At 45.7% G+C, this 27,561-nt stretch overlaps 2 protein-coding genes across 6 annotated transcripts in view; one reads left to right on the forward strand and one right to left on the reverse strand.

Moving 5' to 3' along the window:
- Nucleotides 1-16,133, reverse strand: part of LOC138647975 (uncharacterized oxidoreductase YtbE-like) — a 171,408-nt gene extending 155,275 nt beyond the window's left edge. For all 4 annotated transcript variants that reach the window (XM_069737394.1, XM_069737396.1, XM_069737398.1 and 1 more), the window contains exons 1-2: nt 16,040-16,133; nt 15,841-15,928 (exon numbers count right to left, since the gene is read on the reverse strand). In XM_069737394.1, coding sequence (XP_069593495.1) covers nt 15,841-15,910 — 70 coding nt within the window. In that variant the 5' untranslated portion in view covers nt 15,911-15,928; nt 16,040-16,133. The remainder of the gene's footprint in view (nt 1-15,840; nt 15,929-16,039) is intronic.
- Nucleotides 16,134-16,165: 32 nt separating this feature from the next.
- Nucleotides 16,166-27,561, forward strand: part of DPH5 (diphthamide biosynthesis 5) — a 30,153-nt gene continuing 18,757 nt past the window's right edge. Inside the window, exons 1-3 of one of the 2 annotated variants that reach the window (XM_069737393.1) lie at nt 16,166-16,503; nt 19,141-19,265; nt 24,672-24,780. In XM_069737393.1, coding sequence (XP_069593494.1) covers nt 16,369-16,503; nt 19,141-19,265; nt 24,672-24,780 — 369 coding nt within the window. In that variant the 5' untranslated portion in view covers nt 16,166-16,368. The remainder of the gene's footprint in view (nt 16,504-19,140; nt 19,266-24,671; nt 24,781-27,561) is intronic. The other variant, XM_069737392.1, reaches the window with a different exon arrangement.

Raw genomic sequence — 27,561 nt, forward strand, 5'->3', positions numbered from 1 at the left:
TAGTTTGAACAGAATCTGTATACTGTCCAGCTAGTTACTCTGAGCCTAGTCTTTGTCTGCGATCATGACCCCTGGGGTCAGTAGCTGCAGTACTGCGGACTGGCTGGCGTACCTGATGGTTACCTGCAGCTCAAGCCTGACTCCACCATCAAGAGCTGTAGTGAAAATCAGATAACCGCTTAGCTACATCCCTCCTTTCACTCTTTGTTTCATTGCAGCCGATTGGTAAACTCAAAAAAGTTTATTTTTTTCTCATTAATGTACACTCTGCACCCCATCTTGACTGAAAAAAAACCCCAGAAATGTAGATATTTTTGCAAATTTATTAAAAAAGAAAAACTGAAATATCACATAGTCATAAGTATTCAGACCCTTTTCTCAGTATTGAGTAGAAGCACCCTTCTGAGCTAGTACAGCCATGAGTAATCTTGGGAATGATGCAACAAGTCTTTCACATCTTGATTTGGGGTTCCTCTGCCATTCCTCCTTGCAGATCCTCTCCAGTTCCGTCAGTTTGGATGGTGAACGTTGGTGGACAGCCATTTTCAGGTCTCTCCAGAGATGCTCAATTGGGTTTAGGTCAGGGCTCTGGCTGGGCCAGTCAAGAATGGTCACAGAGTTGTTCTGAAGCCTCTTCTTTGTTATTTTATCTGTGTGCTTAGGGTCATTGTCTTGTTGGAAGGTGAACCTTCGGCCAAGTCTGAGGTCCAGAGCACTCTGAAAGAGGCTTTCATCCAAGATATCTCTGTACTAAGTCACATTCATGTTTCCTTCAATGGCAACCAGTTGTCCTGTCCCTTCAGCTGCAAAACACCCCCATAGAATGATGCTGCCACCACCATGGTTCACTGTTGGAATTGTATTGGGCAGGTGATGAGCAGTGCCTGGTTTTCTCCACACATACCGCTTAGAATTATCACCATAAAGGTCTATCTTCTCATCAGATTAGAGAATCTTATTTCTCATAGTCTAGGAGGCATTCATGTGTTTTTTTTTAGCAAACTCTATGCCGGCTTTCATATGTCTTGCAATGAGGAGAGGCTTCCGTCGGGCCACTCTGCTATAAAGGCCCGACTGGTGGAGGGTTGCAGTGATAGTTGATTTTATGGAACTTTCTCCCATCTCCCTACTGCATCTCTGGAGCTCAGCCACAGTGATCTTGGGGTTCTTCTTTACCTCTCTCACCAAGGTTCTTCTCCCACGATTGCTCAGTTTGGCTGCATGGCCAGGTCTAGGAAGACTTCTGGTGGACTCAAATTTCTTCCATTTAAGGATTATGGAGGTCATTGTGCTCTTAGGAACCTTGAGTACTGCAGAAATTCTTTTGTAACCTTGGCCTTGCCACAATTCTGTTTCTGAGCTTCTTGGCCAGTTCCTTTGACCTCATGATTATCATTTGGTCTGACATGCACTGTGAGCTGTTATATAGACAGGTGTGCGCCTTTACAAACCAAGTCATATCAGTTTAATTAAAGACAGCACATCCACAGTGGTGAAACAGCTTCACATGTCTCCACATCACATCCACAGTGGTGATAGAGCTTCACATGTCTCCACATCATATCCACAGTGGTGATAGAGCTTCACATGTCTCCACATCACATCCACAGTGGTGATAGAGCTTCACATGTCTCCACATCACATCCACAGTGGTGATAGAGCTTCACATGTCTCCACATCACATCCACAGTGGTGATAGAGCTTCACATGTCCCCACATCACATCCACAGTGGTGATAGAGCTTCACATGTCCCCACATCACATCCACAGTGGTGATAGAGCTTCACATGTCCCCACATCACATGCACAGTGGTGATAGAGCTTCACATGTCTCCACATCACATCCACAGTGGTGATAGAGCTTCACATGTCCTCACACTACATTCACAGTGGTGATAGAGCTTCACATGTCCCCACATCACATTCACAGTGGTGATAGAGCTTCACATGTCCCCACATCACATCCATAGTGGTGATAGAGCTTCACATGTCCCCACATCACATCCACAGTGGTGATAGAGCTTCACATGTCTCCACATCACATCTACAGTGGTGATAGAGCTTCACATGTCTCCACATCACACCCACAGTGGTGATAGAGCTTCACATGTCTCCACATCACGTCCACAGTGGTGATAGAGCTTCACATGTCTCCACATCACAGACACAGTGGTGATAGAGCTTCACATGTCCCCACATCACGTCCACAGTGGTGATAGAGCTTCACATGTCTCCACATCACATCCACAGTGATGATAGAGCTTCACATGTCTCCACATCACGTCCACAGTGGTGACAGAGCTTCACATGTCTCCACATCACGTCCACAGCGGTGATAGAGCTTCACATGTCTCCACATCACATCCACAGTGGTGATAGAGCTTCACATGTCCCCACATCACATCCACAGTGGTGATAGAGCTTCACATGTCCCCACATCACATCCACAGTGGTGATAGAGCTTCACATGTCCCCACATCACATCCACAGTGGTGATAGAGCTTCACATGTCTCCACATCACATCCACAGTGGTGATAGAGCTTCACATGTCCCCACATCACATCCACAGTGGTGATAGAGCTTCACATGTCTCCACATCATATCCACAGTGGTGACAGAGCTTCACATGTCCCCACATCACGTCCACAGTGGTGATAGAGCTTCACATGTCCTCACATCACATCCACAGTGGTGATAGAGCTTCACATGTCTCCACATCACATCCACAGTGGTGATAGAGCCTCACATGTCTCCACATCACATCCACAGTGGTGATAGAGCTTCACATGTCTCCACATCACATCCACAGTGGTGACAGAGCTTCACATGTCCCCACATCACATCTACAGTGGTGATAGAGCTTCACATGTCTCCACATCACATCCACAGTGGTGATAGAGCTTCACATGTCTCCACATCACATCCACAGTGGTGACAGAGCTTCACATGTCCCCACATCACATCTACAGTGGTGATAGAGCTTCACATGTCTCCACATCACATCCACAGTGGTGATAGAGCTTCACATGTCTCCACATCACGTCCACAGTGGTGATAGAGCTTCACATGTCCCCACATCACGTCCACAGTGGTGATAGAGCTTCACATGTCTCCACATCACATCCACAGTGATGATAGAGCTTCACATGTCTCCACATCACGTCCACAGTGGTGACAGAGCTTCACATGTCTCCACATCACGTCCACAGCGGTGATAGAGCTTCACATGTCTCCACATCACATCCACAGTGGTGATAGAGCTTCACATGTCTCCACATCACGTCCACAGTGGTGATAGAGCTTCACATGTCTCCACATCACATCCACAGTGGTGATAGAGCTTCACATGTCCCCACATCACGTCCACAGTGGTGATAGAGCTTCACATGTCTCCACATCACATCCACAGTGATGATAGAGCTTCACATGTCTCCACATCACGTCCACAGTGGTGATAGAGCTTCACATGTCTCCACATCACATCCACAGTGGTGACAGAGCTTCACATGTCTCCACATCACATCCACAGTGGTGATAGAGCTTCACATGTCCCCACATCACGTCCACAGCGGTGATAGAGCTTCACATGTCCTCACATCACATCCACAGTGGTGATAGAGCTTCACATGTCCCCACATCACATCCACAGTGGTGATAGAGCGTCACATGTCTCCACATCACATCCACAGTGGTGATAGAGCTTCACATGTCTCCACATCACATCCACAGTGGTGATAGAGCTTCACATGTCTCCACATCACATCCACAGTGGTGATAGAGCTTCACATGTCCCATCAACCCTGACATACGAGTACTGTAAAAAGACTATAGGAATGTGTGTGTATATCTACATATATACCACATAATACACTTCAGCTGTTGCAGAGCCTCAGCATATAGTGACGTGTACTTACATATACATCACATAACATACCTCAACTGCTGAAGAAACTCAGTCTATAGTGATGTATATCTACATATATACATCATAATATACCTCAGCTGCTGCAGAACCTCAGTCTATGGTGACGTGTATGGAAGTGTGTGTGTGGAGGGGGAGCGGTTACACTAGTCGGGGTGTGAACAGCTCCTCCACAATCAGGAGACAGCTGCTCACGCGACTGTGTGTGATACCTAGGACACCATGCAGAATGCTGACAGGGAGTATATTACAAACTGTAAGCATACTGCATCCTAGGTACACACACAAATTATACAGAAAGCACGGACAACACCTTTAAGGCTTGATTCAGTTGGCCATTTCTTTGGTCAGTGTGCTGATTAGACATCATACTGATCCATTAATAACTAATGTGCCCGTCCTCGCCAAATGTTTTTCACACAGATCAAATATTGCAGCATGCACTGCTCTGATCTGACTTATAGACCAGACTATGTAGTGCGTGCTAATAACAGGCAGCTCCAGCATTCATATGATATGCGGATGAGCACACAGTTACATACAGATCCAGTCTTTTACGCACCGCCCGTCTTCTGTGGGCTTCATTCCATTCCCCTATGGCTGCCACGCTTTGCTGTGCACCATGTTGGGTCTTCCAAGTGGCTGGCTGCTTCCCAGTGACATCATCTCCCAAGGCCTTTTAGGGTATGTGCACACGTATTCTGGAGGACTGCGGATTTTTCCGCAGCGTATTTAGAAAAACCGCAGTGCAAAACCGCTGCGTTTTTTCCTGCGGATTTATCGCGGTTTCTACTGCAGATTCCGCTGCGGCTTTACACCTGCAGTTTTCTATTGGAGCAGGTGTAAAACCGCAGCGGAATCCGCACAAAGAGTTGACATGCTGCGGAATATAAACCGCTGCGTTTTCGCGTGGTTTTTTACGCAGCATGTGCACTTCGGATTTTGTTTCCCATAAGTTAACATGGTACTGTAAACTCATGGGAAACCGCTGTGGATCCCCAGCTGCGGAAACGCTGCGGATCTGCAGCAAAATCCGCAGCGTGTGCACATAGCCTTAAGGTCCATAGGCACCGCCATGTCTGAGTATAGAGACTGTAAGGTGTTCAGTTGCCGTTTATTTGGAGTTTGCCACTATCCAGTTTCTTCATCTCTTCAGACTCTTGTAACTTCTACAATTTGCATCAAGTGTTCTACAAGACATACTGGTAAACCTATTGTTTGCCATAAGTATTGTAAACTGCTCTTTGGGGATATTCACATTACGTTGCAACCTGCTGTGGATAATTCAACTTGTTTCTGTGTCCTCCTAATTAACCTATCATTTGCTGTAAGCATTACAACTGGTATTACAGTCTGTTCACATGACACTACAATCTGCTGCGATTGCTACAAACTACTAGTGATGGGAGAACACTAAAATGCTCAGGTTCTCATTACTCGTATCTAGCAAATCGTAATGCTTGAGTGCTCGTTTCAAGTAACAAGCATAATGGAAGTAAATGGGAAACGCAAGCATTTTTCCGACAGATTCTACCAGGAGGTCTGGGGGAATCTGGAATATCACTAAAATGGATGGAAACATCATTGAAATGGAATGTGAACACCCTGTGGAAGACCCCTGGACACATCTCTGACTTCCAGGTCGCTGCTGGGAACAATGTTGTCAGCGTATTAAGCCACTTTTAAGGACTGACAATAAAACTTCCAAAACTGAAGATTAAATGGATTTTAGAGGAAAAAATGTTAGGAAACATTCTTTCCTGCATTATGACTTGTATGTAACGCAAAATAAAAAAGACAAGAAAAAAATGCCATCTCTCACCATATTTCCCTGTTATTTTTAGCAATACATAAACAAATAATTTAAAAAAAATGACTTGGGAGTCCCCCTATTTTTAATAACCAGCTAAGGAAAAGCAGGCAGCTGAGGGCTGATATTATCAGGCTACAAAAAGCCATGGTTATTGTCCCTTTCCAATCCTAAAAATACCAGACCCCTGCTGACCCAGAAATGGCACATCACATTAGTTGTGTCAGTTCTGGTGCCCTGTCTCAGCTCTTCCTGATCGCTCTGGTGCATTGGCAATGGGGGCAATGGTATTTTTGGGGTAGATGACAGCTGAGATGTGTCAAAAATCACAGCTGCCAGCAAACACTGAGAGGTGTTAGGCCTCTTTCACACTTCCATTTTTACAATCTGCACAGGATCCGTCAAAATGTTGAAAATACGGATCCTGTGCAGATTGTAAAAAACGGGTGCACTGGGCCTGTTTTTCTAACAGACCCGTCGCGGCTATGTGCACCTGTTGTGTATGCATCTTCATTGCGGTTTTCCGCTGCGAAAACGCATACACAACACAACCCAGGTTAAAAATAATAAAAAAATAAATAAATAAAAAAATTGCAATATTCTCACCTTCCGGCGTCCCGCGCAGCGTTACCGATGCTCGCGATGCTCCCGACAGCTGGCATTCCCAGTAATGCATTGCGTGCAATGACCTCTGATGACGTAGCGGTCTCGCGAGACCGCAACGTCATCAGGTCATTTCGCAATGCATTACTAGCTGCCGGGAGAATCGCGAGCATCGGTAACGCTGCGCGGGACGCCGTAAGGTGAGAATATTGTGATTTTTTTTACTTTTAACATTATATCTTGTTACTATTGATGCTGCATAGGCAGCATCAATGGTAAAAAGAGAGAGCTTGCGAGAGAGAATTTCCTTGACTGGAAATTCTTCCACGCATGCTCAGTTTCAAAAGACGGGACCCATCGCTGGATTCCTGCTTTTGAGAGTCAGCAACGGAACCTGCGTCCATAGGCTTCCATTATAGCCAACGAAGGGCAGCGCGGGATCAGTCTCTGGGCGATTTTCCGACGTACAGAAAAAACGTTCCTCTGTGTGTTGTCCCCACCTGACGGACAGCAACTTTCCAACACATCCAGTGCACGACGGATGAAACGGATGGCCATCCATCACAATCCGTCGCTAATACAAGTCTATGAGAAAAAAGTCTATCCAGAAAAATTTGCTGGATCCTGTTTTTTCAAAAATCAACGGATTTTGACGGGAGCTCAAAGACGTAAATGTGAAAGAGGCCGAGGCCTTAGTCTGACATCTCCATTACTAAAAATGGAAGTAAAAATCAATAAACACACACACAAAGAAATGTCCTTTACTTAAAAAAAGCCCAGACACCCTCTTTCACCAATTTATTTCCCCCAAAAAACTCACGTCAGTCCATCGCTGTCCTGTGAATCCACCATAAACCACATGTCCCACAACGAACCCCGTTCAAAATGCCAGCATATAGGGCCTATTCAGATACCAGGGCTTCATAGGCTGCCACAACAGCACAAACTGCCGGACAGTGATGTCAGTAAGGTAACCGCCGGTCACAGATGTTGTTTCCCACGCTGTCGCACAGCGTCTATGACTGGCGGTAACATTCCTGACATCACAGCTTGTTACAGTTGCCGGCTCTCGTGCTACCCTCCACGTGAGAACTGGCAGCGGCAGCTACAGAATCTCAAGCTTCATTTTGTGAGCCAGGCTTCATATGCTGCGGACGTCGGAACAGTGACCATGGCACTGTGGACTACAGGACTACATCAGACCTGCCTGGGACCGTTACTTTATAATAAGTGGGTAAATGAGGGTAATTGTCAGGGAGTGTTTTTTAAATTAAGGACTTTTGTGTGTGTATTTGTTTTTAACTAACTTATTTGTCAGTTAAGCCGATGTAAATGCTTAATAAATATTCACTGCTTCCCCCGCCCATCTTCTGGTGCCTAGAGTTGGGAGGTGGAAGTAGCGAATATTCATTTTATCCTCTGATTTTAGAGGTCAGTGGATCGATAATTGGCTCTCCAGGTCTTAGATAGACCTGATGATGCGATGCGGCAGTCCAATCACAGTAATGCCAGTAGCCAAATGTTTTTGGCTGGAAATCCGAACATGTTGATTGGCTGCCTAACAGACGTGAAATAAGCAGGACAGGGACTTGTGTATTGTGCTCAAGCACCCCCGATAGTTGGACGAGTACAGAGTGTATCCGAGCACCCTAATGCTCGATCAAGTAACGAGCAGTGCCGACCACGCTCACTCATCACTACAATCTACATCTAAGGTGTTTCACATTTGCCATTTTCCTCTTCTTCTTCCCTCTGGGTTTTGTGGCTTCTGATGTGTCCTGCTTTGCTTGTTTGTCTGCCATCCAGCATAACCTATTGTCCGGGTCCTTTCTGTTCCACATGCCTTCCAGCCTGCGGAGTCAAAGCCCAGGGTCCGTGTGTTCACCTTGACCTGCGACTACATGAGTCCACATCATCAGGTGAGCGTTAACACAACCAAGTCTGCAATTTGCATAAGTCGCTGGCCTAGACTGGCCATCTAAACCTGACCTAACACTGGGGAGGAAGGGTGGGGAGAGCAGAGATTTGCAGTCAGTGCCAGGAAAGGCAACTCTGACGGATTTATAGCAGTTTTGCAAAAGGAGGCAGATAGAAAAACAACTATTTATTTACTTATTTATTATGCATTGCTGATACAGCCAGGGCTGTGTAGTTGGAAAGCCAAACCTCCGACTCTGACTCCTCAATTTCCATGACACCGACTCTGACTCCACCAAAATAGGCTCCAACTCCACGACTCCAACTCTACAGAACTGGATACAGCGCTATTATATTCCGCAGCGCTTTACATACATTATCATCACTGTCCCCATTGGGCCTCACAATCTAAACTCCCTATCAATATGTCTTTGGGTGATGGGAGGAAACTGAATAACCCGGAGGAAACCCACACAAACATGGGGAGAACATACAAGGAGAACATCCTTGCAGATGTTGTCCTTTGTAGGATTTGAACCCGGGAACCCAGCGTGCAATTAGCCAACACTTTGCAGCTGCAAAATGGTAGAACATTTTTAATGAAGTCTATTTGTAAAAATGCATTTAGGAAGCAAGTAAATATCAAACTAAAAATTTTGTGTGAAGTTGTATATAGCCTTTAAAGGGAAACTGTTCCCAGATTTCTAAACATGATCCTGTAAGACTTATAATCTGCATTTCACAAATGCTCTTCTTTAAAAATGACCATTTTCTCCTTCTGGCATCTAAAGGAGTTTTATCTTAAGAAGTTTTATCTCAACACTGCATAAAAAGCTTACCAGGAGTTATGAAGGCAGTACTGAAGCCGCTCAGACTCTCTGTCCTGACACTTAGCTTCCCACTTTTCTTTAGAACATCCAGCCAAACATTTGGCAAAAAGCAGGCTCTAATCAGGAGGCATCCATCATATTAGGAAATCGTTTGAAATCATACAGTTAAAAACTAGGACCAAATTTCATCAGGTGCTATACATTTTAAAATCGAGCCGACTACGGTACTTAATCAGGCACATAAAAACTGACAAACAAGCCATAGTCAAAGGAAGTGTCAGTGATGTCAACTGACTCAATCACTTGATCAGAAATGTAAAAAAATCACAATAGCAATAAATGTATAAAAAGTACAACTATAATTGCATACAATAAATAAATTACTAAAAGCACGTATCAAAAAATATATTTTTTTAAATATTAAACATATACACACATGGACAAAATTGTTGGTATCCTTGTGGTAAAGTTAAAAAACAAACAAAAAAAACAATGATTTTCCTTTTAATTTATGGAATATTAATGAATGAGAATCAGCCATTGTTTCTAAATTGTGGTTCAACAGAACAAAATGTAAAAAAAAGAGCCAAACTAATGAAAATGGCCCTAGTAAAGATTAACCTCTTTACCCCTGGAGGTGGTTTGCACATTAATGAGAGGGCCAATTTTTACAATTCTGACAACTGTCACTTTATGAAGTAATAATAACTCTGGGACGCTTCAATGGATCCCGGGCATTCTGAGATGAGACTGTTTTTTCATGACATATTGCACTTCATGATAGTGATAAAATATCTTCGTTATGACGTGCTTATTTGTGAAAAAAACTGAAATTTGGTGAAAATTTGTAAAATTTTTGCAATTTTCCAACTTTGAATTTTCGTGCCCTTAAGTCACAGAGATATGTCACAAAAATAGTTACGGTAATAAATAACATTTCCCACATGTCTACTTTACATCAGTACAATTTTAGAACCAACATTTTTTGTTAGTAAGTTATAAGGGTTTTAACCAGCGATTTTTCATTTTTCCAGCAAAATTTACAAAACCATTTTTTTAGGGACCACCTCACATTTGAAGTCAGTTTGATGGGTCTATATGATAGAAAATACCCAAAAGTGACACCATTCTAAAAACTGAACCACTCAAGGTACTCAAAATCATATTCAAGAAGATTAATAACCCCTTAGGTGTTTTGCAGGTATTTTTTGAAAAAAAAAACAACAAATGAACATTTAACTTTTTTCACAAAAAATTGATTTCAGATCCCAATTATTTTATTTTGACAAGGGTAAAATGAAAAAATGGACCTCAAGATTTGTTGTGTAATTTCTCCTGAGCATGACGATACCCCATATGAGGGAGAAAACCACTGTTTGGGCGCACGGCAGAGATTGGAAGGGAAGGAGCGCCATTTGACTTTTTAAATGCAAAATTTGCTGAAACAATTGCCGAATGCCATGTTGCGTTTGGAGAGCCTCTTATGTGCCTAAACAGTGGAAACCCCCCACAAGTGACCCAATTTTGGAAAATAGACCCCTTAAGGAACTTATCTGGATGTGTGGTGAGCACATTGAACCATCAGGTGCTTTACAGAAGTGTATAGCCGCACAAATTTAAAAAATCAAATTTTCCCCACAAATATGTTTTTAGCACAAAATACTGTATTTTCATAAGATTAACAGGAGAAATTGCACCATATAATTTGTTATGCAATTTCTCCTGAGTACGCCGATACCCAATATGAGGGAGAAAACTACTGTTTGGGCGCACATCAGGGCTCGGAAGGGGGGAAGCATCATTTGCCTTTTTGAATGTAAAATTTCCTGGAATCATTAGCGGACTTATTTCAGAGATTTACACGGAAACCCCAATGCAAGCGCTCAGTGTAGAGAGCAGGATAAATGTGCACCGAGCCGTACTGCAATCTTTGAGAGACAGAATGAAAAAATTAACAACAGGTGAAGAATTGGTTTTATTTTTAACGCCGTTCCTTGTGAGGTATAAGTGATTAGGTGACTTTATTCTTCGAGTCGGTGAGATTACAGCGATACCAGATTTATATCGGGATTTTATGTTTGGCTGCTGTCACATACTAAAAGACGTTTTTATTGCAAAAATAGTTTTTCAATCAACATATTTTGAAAGCTATAATTTTTCCATATTTTAGTACAGAGCCATGTGATGGCTAGTTTTTTTGAGGTACCAGTTGACGTTATTTGTACCATTTTTGGGCACATGACTTTTTTTATCACTTTCTATTCCGATTTTTAGGAGATAGAATGAACAAAAACCAGCAATTCAGCATTTTTTTTTTTTTGGGGGGGGGAGGGTTATGCCGTTCCTTGTGTGATAAAATTGATAAGACAGTTTTATTCTTTGGGTCAGTACAATTACAGCGATACCTCATTTATAACTTTTTTTTATGTTTTGGTGCTTTTACAAAATAATAACTATTTTATAGACAAAATAATTATTTTTGCATAATTTTATTCTGAGAGCTGTAACTTTTTAATTTTTCTGCTGATGGAGCTTTATGGCAGCTTGATTTTTGCGGGACAAGATGACATTTTCGGTGATACCATGTTTATTTATATCCATCTTTTTGACCGTGTTTTATTCCTCTTTTTGTTCCGCGGTATGATGATAAAGCATTGTTTTTTATGGTGTTCACTAAAGGGATTAACTAGTGGGACAGTTTTATAAGTCGGGTCGTTGCGGATATGGCGATACCAAATATGCGTACTTTTATTGTTTTTATTTTTTTCATTCAAATATTTATTTATAGATACAATATCTTTTGATTTTTTTTATTATTTTTTGATGTTTTTTTTAAATATTTTTACAATTATTTAAAAACATATTTTTACTTTTTTCATAGTCCCACTATGGGACAATCATTTTTTGCAGGCTGACCGCTTCTACAGCATGGGGATGCAGCAGCTCTGCACTGACAGAGATGTTTTCTGATCATGCACTGCACAGGAGAGGAACAATCAGAGGAAAAGTATAAGGGCAGAGACACACTGCCGTATTTCTCCTGCGAGAATTGCATCGTAAACCTCGTACTGGCTGCCTGCTCTCCTGAACTGAGCCTGACAGCTGCATAGTAATCCATCATACTGTGTTGCTCAGGTCAGGAGAGGTGGCAGGCCAGTCTGCGCAGTGCGATGCGATTATCGCATGTGTTAGATGGCCGTCTGACTCTGCCCTAACAGAAACAAGCCACCATTTCTGCATTTATCACCCACTCTTAGTTTAGGCTTACAAATATGTAAGTAAAAAAAAATCACTAAATACTAAACATTTGAATGTGGCTTAAGGCCATTTTCATACGTCAGTGTCTTTGGTGCGTGTGGTGAGAGTTTTCTTATGTACTGGAGACACTGACAAACATAATGTTTCTATTCAGATGTCAGCATGCTTTCACAGACCGTGTGTCCGTGTGCAAAACACGCAGAAATGTCTGTTTTCACCCAGACACATGGGCCGCAAAACATGCCACACAGGTGCACACGGAGAACAGTGCACACTGTCCTCCTCGTGCACTGACGGCTGCCGGGGAAGTAGCGCTACTGCACGCTTCCCCAGCGGCTTGTTCTGAACGCAGCTTTCATCCATTCTCCCCTGCTCTGCCGGCGAGCAGTGCGAGCAGGGGAAATTAAATGAATGAAAAACCCGATGTGGGGTCCCCCTGTTTTTAAACCAACCCGGCAAAACTAACAGGTGCGGACTGCTATTATCAGGCTGGTAAGGGGCCATGAATATGGGCCCCCCAGCCTAAAAACAGCAGCCCAGAAAAGGCGCATCTATTAGATGAGCCAATTCTGGAGCTTTGCTCGGTTCTTCCCACTTGCCCTGTAGCAGTGGCAAGTGGGGTAATGGGGGGTTAATGTCACCTTCCTTTTGTAAGGTGAAATTAAGCCTGGCTTACTAATGGTGATGTGTCAATAAGACACCTCTCCACTACTAATCCTATAGTTAGTAAAAGGTTAAATAAACACCACACAGTAAGAATAAAGTCTTTTAATGAAATCATACACCACACAGTTTTACCATCTTTATTGTACTGGTAATCCAAGCGACACCCTCGATCTCTGGTAAAAACAATAAAAATAATAAACCCCAACAATATACCACACCTGTCCGGCATACAGTCAGTCCCACACTGTAATCCATATCTAGGGGAATGTACAGTTTACAACTGGGAGCGGTAAGAATGCGACCGCCACCAACTGTAAACTACTGGGGAATGAATGATACGCAGTGGGCGCAGGCTCAGTTACTAGCAGTGACGTCACTTAAGGTACCTTCACACTAAACGATATCGCTAGCGATCCGTGACATTGCAGCGTCCTCGCTAGCGATATCGTTCAGTTTGACAGGCAGCAGCGATCAGAATCCTGCTGTGATGTCGTTGGTCGGGGCTAGAGGGCCAGAACTTTCTTTGGTCGCTGGCTCTCCCGCTGACATCGCTGAATCGGCGTGTGTGACACCGATTCAGCGATGTCTTCGCTGGTAACCAGGGTAAACATTGGGTTACTAAGCGCAGGGCCGCGCTTAGTAACCCGATGTTTACCCTGGATACAATCCTAAAAGTAAAAAAAAACAAACACTACATACTTACCTTCGGCTGTCTGTCCCCGGCGCTGTGCTTTCCTGCACTGACTGTGAGCACAGCGGCCGGAAAGCAGAGCGGTGACGTCACCACTCTGCTTTCCGGCCGCTGTGCTCACAGCCAGTACAGAGAAGCAGAGCGCCGGGGACAGACAGCGGAAGGTAAGTATGTAGTGGTTGTTTTTTTTTTACTTTTAGGATGGTATCCAGGGTAAACATCGGGTTACTAAGCGCAGCCCTGCGCTTAGTAACCCGATGTTTACCCTGGTTACCGGCATCGTTGGTCGCTGGAGAGCTGTCTGTGCGACAGCTCTCCAGCGACCAAACAGCGATGCTGCAGCGATCCGGATCGTTGTCTGGATCTCTGCAGCGTCGTTTAGTGTGAAGGTACCTTTAGTCTGTGCTGGCTGCCAGCATGAACTCCTGTGACCTCAGGACTGTGGGAGAATGCAAGTGAGGTCACAGCTATTCAAGCTCTGTCACAGTGACCTCATCACTTACATTCTCCCATGGTCCTGAGGTCACAGGAGTTCATGCCGGCAGCCAGCACAGACTCAGTGACGTCAGCGCTAGTTACTGAGCCTGTGCCCGCAGCTTCTCATTCATTCATTCTCCCCTGCTTGCGCTGCTCGCCGGCAGAGCAGGGGAGAACGGATGACAGCCGCGTTTAGCACCAGCCGCTGGGGAACAGCGCTTACAGTAGCGCTATTTCCCCGGTGGCCATCCATGTGGTACTGATATGGCCACATAATGTGCCGCACGTAGTACACACACGGACACTGATATCTCCGGTACCTGAAATATCAGGACGTGTGAAACCGGCCTAAGGGCTCATACTCACTTGTGCGAAACTCGGATGAGTCTCACATGTTAATACCCGCGCTGCTGCCGGCACTCAGATCGGAGCGTGCGGCCGCATAGGAATACATGCAGCCGCACGCTCGGCTCCTGTGTGCCAGGTGCAGTGCAGGTATTGCCGTGCGAGACTCATCCGAGTTTAGCTCAAGTGAGTATGAGCCCTAATAGTGACATTTTGGTTTGCTCTTTACTCATTATTTAACTTGTGCATTTTTAAGTTACTATGCTATGTTTTTTTTTTTATTTTTTTATTGCAATTATGAGCTTGATTTTAGTTATACAGACGTTTTAGCTCAATTTATCATTGGCAACTTTTCAAATCGTTGCTAAATATTTTGCAACTTTATTTGTACGCAGTGGAAGGCTAACGTGTGACATTTTAAAGGGTTGCGCAACTTTTTGCTTTAAAGGGAATTTGTCACCCCAAAAATCGTATATGAGATAAGCCCACCGGCATTAGGGGTTTATCTACAGCATTCTGTAATTCTGTAGACAAGCCCCCGATGTAACCTGAAAGGTAAGAAAAACAGGTTAGATTATACTCACCCTGCGGCGGTCCCGCTGCGGTCCGGGGCCTCCCATCTTCTTACGATGGCATCATCTTCTTGTTTTCACGCTGCGGCTCCGGCGCAGGTGTACTGATTTGCCCTGTTGAGGGCACAGAAAAGTACTGCAGTGCGCAGGCGCCGGGTAAGGTCAGAAAGGCCCAGCGCCTGCGCACTGCAGTACTTTGCTCTGTGGTGACAAATTCCCTTTAAAAAGGCACAAAAAAAGGTTAAAAAGCAAAAAAATAGAATGTCTTTGATTTTGTGCAAAGTTCATCAACCAGCATTTTGAAGAACAGGAGGCAGGGATTTTTTACAAGCACCGCACACCCCAGAGCCTGGAAGAAATCATTAGCATAAAGACAGAATATAATATTTCTGTAACAAGACCAGTAATAGGCATACACGTAGGACCAGTGTAACATTTCTGTTACCTGCATGCCCATATGAATAGGTCATACACGTCCCGGGGGTGACAGATTCCCTTTATCTAAGCCAAAACGATAATTTCACCCAGTGAACGACTGCTCATTTGTTAGGTGATCGGCGGACGGCTTACAAAGCATGTGTGCACATCACACGCTATCACGACAGAAGTCTGCAATCACATAGCCCCTCTTTAAATTAGTACACCCTTAATATACTCTAACAGGGCATGATGGGAGTTGTAGTACCCACCAAACTGACAGAGCTCAAGCACAGGTCATCATGGAGCAGAATATTCACAAACGACTCACCCAGACCAAGAATAGGGATGTTGTGTCCGCTGGAAAGAGGAGCTGTGGGGATATGAAGGGGAATAGCCATGTCCTTCCCTCCAGATAACTGTACAATACAAGCATCGTGTGGTAAGACTCAGAGTGCTTTCTTTTTTGTTTTCTTAAAAGCTTTATTATAACTCACTGAAAAATTTAAGTATATTGGAAAGTATTTTACCTAAATGGACATTATCCTTCTCCTCACTCCAGTCCTTCTGTAACAGCAGTGAAGTGTAACCCTCTGCCCTCACTAGACATGGCCGCCGCGCTCTACCTCGCGCTGACCGTACCACACTAAAGATGGCGGCGGTCGCTGCAGTAAGGATGTGGTGCCAGTAGTTACTATGGACGGATAGACATCACCCCAGGTCAAAGGATGCTGCTTACGACAGCCGTATTCCGCGGCAGTGCTGCAGCTGTCAGCGTGTTTGTATGGAGACTGACATCTAACACATTGGTGGCTACCTCAGATCCGAGTTCTGCCCAGGACACTGCTGACTGCGGACCATGCTGTACCTGATCGGCCTGGGGCTGGGGGATGCGAAGGACGTGACCGTGAGGGGCCTGGAAGTGATCAGGAGCTGCTCCCGGGTCTATCTGGAGGCATACACGTCTATACTGACCGTGGGCAAAGAGGCTCTGGTACGGGCTGGCACCGGCGTGTGACTGCATGGTGCGGCCATCACTGCACGTGTGTGGGCAGGGTGTACTGTGAGGGCGATCTGCTGACCCCCGTGTGTACAGTGTGGGTGTCTACCCCCCCCCCCCCCGTGTGTACAGTGTGGGTGCTGCCCCCCCCCCCGTGTGTACAGTGTGGGTGCTGCCCCCCCCCCCGTGTGTACAGTGTGGGTGCTGCCCCCCCCCCCGTGTGTACAGTGTGGGTGCTGCCCCCCCCCCCCCGTGTGTACAGTGTGGGTGCTGCCCCCCCCCCCCCCCCGTGTGTACAGTGTGGGTGCTGCCCCCCCCCCCCCCCCCCCGTGTGTACAGTGTGGGTGCTGCCCCCCCCCCCCCGTGTGTACAGTGTGGGTGCTGCCCCCCCCCCCCCCCGTGTGTACAGTGTGGGTGCTGCCCCCCCCCCCGTGTGTACAGTGTGGGTGCTGCCCCCCCCCCCCGTGTGTACAGTGTGGGTGCTGCCCCCCCCCCGTGTGTACAGTGTGGGTGCTGCCCCCCCCGTGTGTACAGTGTGGGTGCTGCCCCCCCCGTGTGTACAGTGTGGGTGCAGCCCCCCCCCCCCGTGTGTACAGTGTGGGTGCTGCCCCCCCCCCCCCCGTGTGTACAGTGTGGGTGCTGCCCCCCCCCCCCCCGTGTGTACAGTGTGGGTGCTGCCCCCCCCCCCCCCCCGTGTGTACAGTGTGGGTGCTGCCCCCCCCCCCCGTGTGTACAGTGTGGGTGCAGCCCCTCCCGTGTGTACAGTGTGGGTGCTGCCCCCCCCGTGTGTACAGTGTGGGTGCTGCCCCCCCCCCCGTGTGTACAGTGTGGGTGCAGCCCCCCCCCCCCGTGTGTACAGTGTGGGTGCTGCCCCCCCCCCCCCCGTGTGTACAGTGTGGGTGCTGCCCCCCCCCCCGTGTGTACAGTGTGGGTGCTGCCCCCCCCCCCCCCCCGTGTGTACAGTGTGGGTGCTGCCCCCCCCCCCCCCCCGTGTGTACAGTGTGGGTGCTGCCCCCCCGTGTGTGTACAGTGTGGGTGCTGCCCCCCCCCCCCCGTGTGTACAGTGTGGGTGCAGCCCCTCCCGTGTGTACAGTGTGGGTGCTGCAGAGCTGACCATCATGCTCCTGCCACATGTGTGAGTTGTGAGGGATGTGATTGGCACGGTGTGGACGGCACATATGGCCGCCGGTCTTATTACTTTATTCAGTGCGTGGTTTGCTCCTCTTTCTAGTATTTCGGGGCTGTTAGTGTATAATCGCGGTTTGGTTTTTTTCTTCTTGTACACGCGTTTTGTACAAAAGTTCTTGGTAAAACCATTCTGTGCTGAAATTCCCCGGCCAGTCCGGGCATTACGATGCCATCCTCACCTGAGTAATAAGTCCGTCTGACTGCGCCATTGAGCTGGGCTCAGACGGGGGCGTATTACACGCTGTGTACTGATTGCCTCGACAGATCGCAGATTGTACAGTCCAAACCCACAGCGTCCTGAAGATTGAGACCGGCGGTCAGTCCAGGCAGTGCCATCTGTACATGGACCGAGGTACGCCCCCGTCTGAACCAGCCTAAAAGTCTGCAGCAAAATCTCGAGGGTCCACTTCTGATTCCTGATACACTTGGGATTTGTCACCTAGAATCCCTCACTGTTCTTCAGCTTTCTCCTACACTGTGGGCCGGATTCATTATGTGGGGGGGGTTGTTCTTCATTTTTTGTTTTGTGGTAATTGGCAGAAAACAATGCCATCAAAATGCGGCACAGAGCTGATGAATTTTGCGCAAAACGTTGCATATTCCGCTAAAATGAAAAAAAGACTGAAGTAGTTTTTAGTTGAAAATCCATTCACCTCTTCATGAATCAGGACTGTCTGATTCCAGCACTTCTACCCATCGAGGCCGGTGTGAACAGTGCCGTTCTTTATGTATCAGGCCCGTTTATGTTCATATCCAGAGGCTGAAATCTTCCTCCAGTCAGGAGCCGTTGTACAGAACCACACCGTCCCCCATGAATTAGATGAGCTGTGGCATCACACCCCACCATGCTCTGGTAAAAACTGTTGTGAAAACACCAACCGTCTAAGGCCTCTTCCACACTTCAGTTGTTTGGCGTCAGTCACTACCGACTTAGTGACGGATCCGTCACAATTGTTGAGAAAACGGTTCTAACGGATCCGTTTTTTTGACGGATCCGTTACTTGGGGGTTGTCTGGGAAAAGTATCTACTTTTTGGAGCATGCGCAATTGAAAAAACGGATTGGGCGACGGATCCGCCGAAAAAACGGTTTGCAGCGGATCCGTCACCCATAGGCGGCCATTCTATGGAATGGTGGACGCGGCGGATCCGTCGCGATCCGCCATTTCGGCGTTGACAAAAAACGTTTCAATGTCCGTCTATTTTCAGAAAACGTCCGCCAAATTTCGACGGATCCGTCGCATGGCGGATGGAACGGACGACCATCCGTCACAATCCGTTGCTAATGCAAGTCTATGGGAAAATAACGGATCCATCAAAAAAAATTGACGGATCCGTTATTTGAGGAAAATGGCGGTTTTAGACTGATGCCAAACAACTGAAGTGTGAAAGAGGCCTTAGAGTACAATGAGCGCACAATAGCGGTGTCCGCTCTGCTTCCGCAGGAGGATTTCTATGGCCGGGAGCTGATCCTTGCTGACCGGGAGACCGTGGAACAAGAAGCTGACGACATTCTCCGGGACGCTGCTGTCAGTGACGTCGCCTTTTTGGTGGTCGGGGATCCATTTGGGTAGGAGTACAAGCCCTTCCTAATGATACCTTGTCGTGTAATATCTGCTCATCATTCCAGCTAAACCTATTTATGGGAATATTTCCTTCAAAACTGAAAATGGGAGGGGGAACAATCCAGAAAAGAGTGCAAAATAGTGGGGCCAATTTATTTGCCAAATATTGTGAGGTTGTTGTACATATGTGCCCTGCTGTGGTCCCTCGCTTGTGAGACCTTTCCTCACCCATTTATTCCCCTGACACTCCAGCCTGGCTTCGGTGGTCCCAGGCAGTCTTGGCAAACTTCTCAGTAGCAGTTAGATGCCATCTACACACGTGATCTCTGCACACAATCACTGACCCCTGCTCTCTGATATTCAAGGGAATCTGTCACCAGGTTTTTGCTACCTCATATGAGTGCATCGAAATGTAGAGAAAGAGACCCTGATTCCAGCGATGTATCACTTAGTTTACTGGGTGCAGTCGTGGTGAAACAATCTGCATTTTTAGATTTAACATGAAGCGGAGCTCAGAAAGCTGCCCCCGCCCACTCCAGGCTCTGTGTACGTTGTCTATAGACAGTCAGCTACTTGTCGCAGAAGGGGGCGGAGTCCCTTCCAAGCACATGCCACCTAGTCACAGCAATAATAATGTGCTAGTGATAAAACCTTCAGTGTAAGTAAATAACAGCACACAGCTTAACATGTGACACATCATTGAATTCTGTGTTTCAACCCCTACCTCATGCTGTCCTCGGATTACATAGCAAAAACCTGTGCTGACAGATTCCCTTTAATCCCAAATGCTGGCCAGACTTAAAGGAACCAGTGCACAAAGGCCCTCTGTTATGATAAGGTAATTCAGTACCACAATGGACATAGAATTCAGAGCACATACAGTGACCTGATAATAACCCAAAAACATAGAACGAGCTCTGAGACGTGGGAACTCTGCTGACCGCAATCCCTAATCCTCTCCAACAACACTAGAGGCAGCCGTGGATTGCGCCCAACGCTCCCTATGCAACTCGGCACAGCCTGAGAAACTAGCTAGGCCTAAGATAGAAAAATAAGCCTACCTTGCCTCAGAGAAATTCCCCAAAGGAAAAGGCAGCCCCCACATATAATGACTGTGAGTTAAGATGAAAAGACAAACGTAGAGATGAAATAGATTCAGCAAAGTGAGGCCCGACTTTCTGAACAGAGCGAGGATAGGAAAGGTAACTTTGCGGTCAACACAAAACCCTACAAAAACCACGCAAAGGGGGCAAAAAGACCCTCCGTACCGAACTAACGGCACGGAGGTACACCCTCTGCGTCCCAGAGCTTCCAGCAAGCAAGAAAACAATATTAAGCAAGCTGGACAGAAAAAATAGCAAACAAAATAGCAAAAGCGGAACTTAGCTATGCAGAGCAGCAGGCCACAGGAACGATCCAGGAGGAAACAGGTCCAATACTAGAACATTGACTGGAGGCCAGGATCAAAGCACTAGGTGGAGTTAAATAGAGCAGCACCTAACGACTTCACCACATCACCTGAGGAAGGAAACTCAGAAGCCGCAGTACCACTCTCCTCCACCAACGGAAGCTCACAGAGAGAATCAGCCGAAGTACCACTTGTGACCACAGGAGGGAGCTCTGCCACAGAATTCACAACAGCCCTCATCAAGTCTTATAGCAGCATTAGAATCTGATCCAAACATCTTGGAAGCAATCGTCAATCCTGTTTATGGTTTTTAACCCCTTTCTGACCACCATGCTTGTACAGTGTATCGGAGCGGACTCAGGAGCTGAGCCTGCATCATACACTGTGGGTCCCGGGTATGGTGCACGAACAGCAGCGAATGGCGCTAGCTCCGATCACTGCTATTTAACCATTTAAATGCTGCTGACAATCCCTGGGGGCTTCTGTCGGGTTCCCCTCGCTCTCCCGTTACCATTTCACTGCTGTTGGAATATTTTTTTTTTTCCCCTTTTTCAATCTGTTGAATGGTAAAATGATCAAAACTACAGCACCTCCCTCAAATCACAGGCCTGAATATGGTTATGTAGAGGGAAATCTAAAAAACGTATGATCTTTGGAAGAAGATATAATATTAAGTAGCAAAATGAAAAATTGGTTGTAGCAGAAAGGGGCTAAAAAAACAAATAATAACCTTGTGATTCTTAATAAAGCCGGGTAAGCAAATGGCTATCCTATTCCTATGACCATCTTAAAGGCTGGTTCCTTTTCAGTGTATGAATGTCACCAGCTGTAATATAAAGACACAATCCGCGCCGTCCTCCCCTTCACCGCAGCTCCCAGTGTCTGGCATTGGCTGCGGTGCTGACGCCATGTTCACAGTGAAACAGCCAAGCGGTGACCTAAGCGGCTCTAGAGGGGCTGTTCCGTCTACATTGGCAGAGCTGAGCTCTGTGTCAGCACCACAGCCAATGGTAGACACTGGGAGCAGCGGTGACGGTTCGCTGGTGGACCTGGGGAAGGTGAGTAATGTTTGTGTATATATATTATAATAACCTGCAGCTGGGGACCTCATTTACTGAAGGGGACCTATATACCTTGAGCAGATGTCATGGCTGCCTCTCCTATACACATGTATGGTTCCTTAGCTGAGTGTGCATGTATTTTCACTTGGGGGGTGATAAGTCCGGCCTCCAGACTCCTGCCATTTGGGGGTCTTTGGCCTCCTTGTTGGAGGGAGTCGGACAGTGTTGCTATTTTGTTCTAGTTGTTGTGGATAATGGCCATTTCTCATCAGGTCTGCAGATGTCGCTGACCCCCCATTATGAGCGGTGGACGCTGTGTAGTAGCGTCGCTCCCGTCTGCAGCCCCTCACAGCTCATTCTGTACAGCCAGACGGTGTGTCCGGTTATATAACCGCGTCCCAGGCAGCAGCGGGGGTCCGGGGCTCCTATTAATTTGCTCTCTTGAGATGCATTGGGGGAATGTTAGCACCTCATTAGCCGCAGCTTTGTCTTCCACAGTCTCTGGGGGAGTTCCTGCTATAGTGGAGGGATCTTCTCTGTACATTGGAGCAATCCTGATATTTCGCAGGGAATGCTTTGTGCGGTTACACTGTATCTGTTACATTGTAAAATAAATGAAGAATAAACTAATAGGTATAAAGATTCCACTGTCAATCCAATTGGGGTAAATAACCCGCCGCCATAAAGGAAAAAACGTGACCGATATATGGAAATAATTATTACTGAACAGAGAACACATTATGTATTTTAGAGGTAACAAACTTGTAAAAACAGACACGCATTTCTTATTTTCCCACCCCAAAAAATGAGACCTAAAAATAAAGCCCCGTGTAGCACACAAAAACATGAATATATGAAAGAGAAAAATTTGCGTGTACGAAACTCAGACTTGTCAGGAATGGGGGTAAGCAGCCCAGCCTTGTACTGGTCACGGGTCGATATTGACCAGTCCCGATATTCGATGTGCACCAGTGTGACCCCAGTGATTGGTATCTGCTCTCAGCTATTTCTAGTTGGACGCTGATTGATCGTCACACACTGAATTATAATTAGTCATCATACCCCCCAATGGGCGACGATGATGTGAATGATGAGTATCCCTCCTGACCCTTCCAGAATGAGACCCTGGCTTCTGTAGATAAAATGGCCATTTGTGCCGGTCCCAGCTGTGTCCGCACACTGGTAATGATGCACGTACTGGTCACTTTGTAGTCCGCACATGGTCTCCTCTCCGCCATCCCCGGATTTCTTGTGATAAGCAGTAATCATCCATCTTAATAGGAAACCTTGTGTCATCTCGTCAGTGTCTAGTTACACACTTTTTCATTTTTTTTATAATTCTTTTTAATTTTGGGTTCTATTATAGTTTTTATTTATTTTTTATATATTATGAAATACAAATTCTTTATTGCATATCAGGTTATTTTTAATGAGTGATTGTGTGTGTGATCAGAGAACAGGTGGCTACCCGACCTCTCGGGGTATCTGGAGAGGTCAAAGGGCACTTCATTTGGGAAAAAGCAATACCACATCAAAACGATCAAGTGCAGATCAGGATGATGGGAAATCTTGATTAATAGTTCTGCACCGTAGATCACATGCACGAAAATTCTGTTACCCTCATTAGATTTTTTTAATTGTCTCTTGGCAATGGATCAGTGAGACATGGATCTGATATTGAAGTATAAATATGCCGTCCTTGTTTCATCTGTTTAACTAGGCTAGCCATACAGCTAAATGGCTAAGTTTGATCCATAAAATGGTTGAGGGTGGGCCCTGCTCTGAGTCTCAGGCCCTTTTTCAAAACGTGTGTATGTATGAATAGATAAAACACTATAGGTCCATGTGTCTGAAAAGAACATATGGACCACACAATGGATGTGTGAATGGAGCTTTAAGCAATTACATAACGCTGGATATGAGCGGATTGCTTTGTGTGACCCCGGTGAGGTGAAGCCCCTCTTTCTTAGCAGTTGTCCTCTGTATGTCGGCAATAATAATAATAATTTTATTTTGATAGCGCCAACATATTCCGCAGCACTTTACATTTCAGAGGGGACTAGTACAGACAATAAGACAATACAGCATAAAAAATAATCCCATAAATCAGCAGATACCAAGAGGAAAGAGGGTCCTGCCCGCAGCTTACATTCTATGAGGAAATAAGGGGGACACAAAAGGTGGATGGTAGCAATTGCATTCGTTGTTCGGACCGGCCATAGTGTAAGGCTTGGGTGTTCATGTAAAGCTGCATGAACCAGTTAACTGCCTAAGTATGTAGCAGTACAGACACAGAGGGCTAATAACTGCATAAAGTGTATGAGAACATGATACAAGGAACCTGGTTATGAAGAAAATTTTGAATGGGCCACACAGGGATAACTAGGTAATGCGTTGAGGCAGTAGGCCAGTCTGAAGAAATGTATTTTTAGGGCACGCTTAAAACTTTGGGGATTAATCAAATTATCCTGGGTAGTGCATTCCAAAGAATTGGTGCAGCACGCAAGAAGGTTTGAAGATCGGAGTGGGAGGTTCAGATTATTGAGGATGTTAACCTCAGGTCATTAGCAGAATGGAGGGCACAGGTAGAGTGGTAGACTGAGATCAGGGAGGAGATGTAGGGTGGTGCTGACCCATGGAACGCTGTGTGGGTGAGAGTGATAGGTTTATATTGAACTCTGGAGTGGATGGGTAACCAGTGCAATGACTGGCACAGGGTAGAGGCATCGGTGTAACGGTTGGTCATAGCTCCCAGATTGGCTGCCATCTCTGATGCCCGGCATATGGACGCTGATTCATCTTTTGAAAACAACCTTTTAAGATGTAACCTTGAAATACCTGTATACATTACAACATATTAGCTATATATCTATTATTCTTTCTAACCTTTTGTTTTTTTTACCTGTATTCTACCTGTATTTTTATTATGTATTTCTTTCCAGGGCAACAACACACAGCGATCTAGTCCTGCGAGCTGCTAAGGCAGGAATCCAGCATCGGGTCATACACAATGCGTCTATACTGAGCGCCGTCGGCTGCTGCGGCCTGCAGGTGAGCGCCCAATTTTATCTTGGGAGTAGACTTCAGCCTAAAATGACACTGAGTGGAGTCACGATATGGCAGGCACCAAAATCTGTGCAGGAGTTTTCAGTCTTTTAAAGTTGAGCTTCGGTGTTGTAACGTTTTTCCCATTTTTGTATATACAGCTTAATTAATGAGAAATGTTTTGGCAACTTTCTTTGGGAAGGAATTTATTTACATTGATGTTCCAGTCTTTAGCTAAAGTTGAAAATGTCAAGATAATCTGTCAGCAAGATTTCCAAACTGTTCATATGTGCGTCTAGCTCTTTCAAAGACAAGTCCAGCAACACCTTTACATGACCGGTCCGTTCCTCCTTTACGGAGAAATCAACATTTGAATTGATATGCAAATTGGGCTGAAGATCTAAAGCCTTTGTCACTCCAGCTCTATTCTTGGCCCATTGCTGTCTTCTCCTGCTTGACTGATGGCTTCCTTGCCTAAAGTCACTGTTGTGAATTCTGTGGCTGAATTCACTCCTGTGGTCACAAGTGGTACTGCAGCTTCTGAGCTTCCTCCCTCAGGTGTTCTGGTGAGCTCGTTAACTGCTTCATTACTTAACTCCGCCTGATGCTGCTATCCTTGCTCCTTGTCAATGTTTCAGTGTTGGATCTGAGCTTCTCCTGATTGTTCCTGTGACCTGCTGCTCTGTATAGCTAAGTGCTTTTTGCTTTTTTGTTGCTTTTTTTCTGTCCAGCTTGTCTTTTGTTTTGCTGGAAGCTCTGAGACGCAAAGGGTGTACCGCCGTGCCGTTAGTTCGGCACGGTGGTTTTTTTTTGCCCCCTTTGCGTGGTTTTGCTTTAGGGTTTTTTGTAGACTGCAAAGTTCGCTTTACTGTCCTCGCTCTGTCCTAGAATATCGGGCCCCACTTTGCTGAATCTATTTCATCCCTACGTTTTGTCTTTTCATCTTACTCACAGTCATTATATGTGGGGGGCTGCCTTTTCCTTTGGGGAATTTCTCTGGGGCAAGTCAGGCCTATTTTTCTATCTTCAGGCTAGCTAGTTTCTTAGGCTGTGCCGAGTTGCCTAGGTAGTTGTTAGGCGCAATCTACAGCCGCTTTTAGTTGTGTTTAGGATAGGATCAGGTTTGCAGTCTACAGAGTTTCCACGTCTCCGAGCTCGTTCTTGTATTTTTGGGTATTTGTCAGATCACTGTGTGCGCTCTGATCGCTAAGCACACTGTGTTTCTGGATTGCCTTCATAACACCTGTCATTAGCAAACATAACAGTACAAGGAGCCTAACTAATGATTCTCAATAGAGGGAAAGAAAAAGTTCTGACATCATTTTTTTTTTTTTTTTTTTTCTGCTCTGTGTTCACTTTTTTTTTTTTTTTCCCCTAGACATTTGGGTGATTCTGGACACAGGTGTGGACATGGATATTCAGGGTCTGTGCTCTTCAATGGATAATCTCGTTATAAATGTACAAAAAATTCAAGATACTATTGATCAGAAATCTATGTTAGAACCAAGAATTCCTATTCCTGATTTGTTTTTTGGAGATAGAACTAAGTTTCTAAGTTTCAAAAATAATTGTAAGCTATTTCTGGCCTTGAAACCTCATTCTTCTGGTAATCCTATTCAACAGGTTTTGATTATTATTTCTTTTTTGCGCGGCGACCCTCAAGACTGGGCATTTTCTCTTGCGCCAGGAGACCCTGCATTGAGTAGTGTCGATGCGTTTTTCCTGGCGCTCGGATTGCTGTACGATGAGCCTAATTCAGTGGATCAGGCTGAGAAAAATTTGCTGGCTTTGTGCCAGGGTCAGGATGATATAGAAGTATATTGTCAGAAATTTAGGAAATGGTCAGTACTCACTCAGTGGAATGAATCTGCGCTGGCAGCTTTGTTCAGAAAGGGTCTCTCTGAGGCTCTTAAGGATGTCATGGTGGGATTTCCTATGCCTGCTGGTTTGAATGAGTCTTTGGCCATTCAGATCGGTCGATGCTTGCGCGAGCGTAAATCTGTGCACCATTTGGCGGTACTGCCTGAGGTTAAACCTGAGCCTATGCAGTGCGATAGGACTATGACTAGAGTTGAACGGCAGGAATACAGACGTCTGAATGGTCTGTGTTTCTACTGTGGTGATTCCACTCATGCTATTTCTGATTGTCCTAAGCGCACTAAGCGGTCCGCTAGGTCTGCCGTCATTGGTACTGTACAGTCCAAATTCCTTCTGTCCATTACCTTGATATGCTCTTTGTCGTCGTTTTCTGTCATGGCGTTTGTGGATTCGGGCGCTGCCCTGAATCTGATGGATTTGGATTATGCTAAACATTGTGGGTTTTTCTTGGAGCCCTTGCAGTGTCCTATTCCATTGAGAGGAATTGATGCTACACCTTTGGCCAAGAATAAACCTCAATACTGGGCCCAGCTGACCATGTGCATGGCTCCTGCACATCAGGAAGTTATTCGCTTTCTGGTGTTGCATAATCTGCATGATGTGGTCGTGTTGGGGTTGCCATGGCTACAAACCCATAATCCAGTATTGGATTGGAATTCCATGTCGGTATCCAGCTGGGGTTGTCAGGGGGTACATGGTGATGTTCCATTTTTGTCGATTTCGTCATCCACCCCTTCTGAGGTCCCAGAGTTCTTGCCTGATTATCAGGATGTATTTGAAGAGCCCAAGTCCGATGCCCTACCTCCGCATAGGGATTGTGATTGTGCTATCAATTTGATTCCTGGTAGTAAATTCCCTAAAGGTCGACTGTTTAATTTATCCGTGCCCGAACACGCCGCTATGCGCAGT

This window comes from Ranitomeya imitator, chromosome 8 (genome assembly GCF_032444005.1).
Source record: "Ranitomeya imitator isolate aRanImi1 chromosome 8, aRanImi1.pri, whole genome shotgun sequence".
Lineage (NCBI taxonomy): Eukaryota > Metazoa > Chordata > Amphibia > Anura > Dendrobatidae > Ranitomeya > Ranitomeya imitator.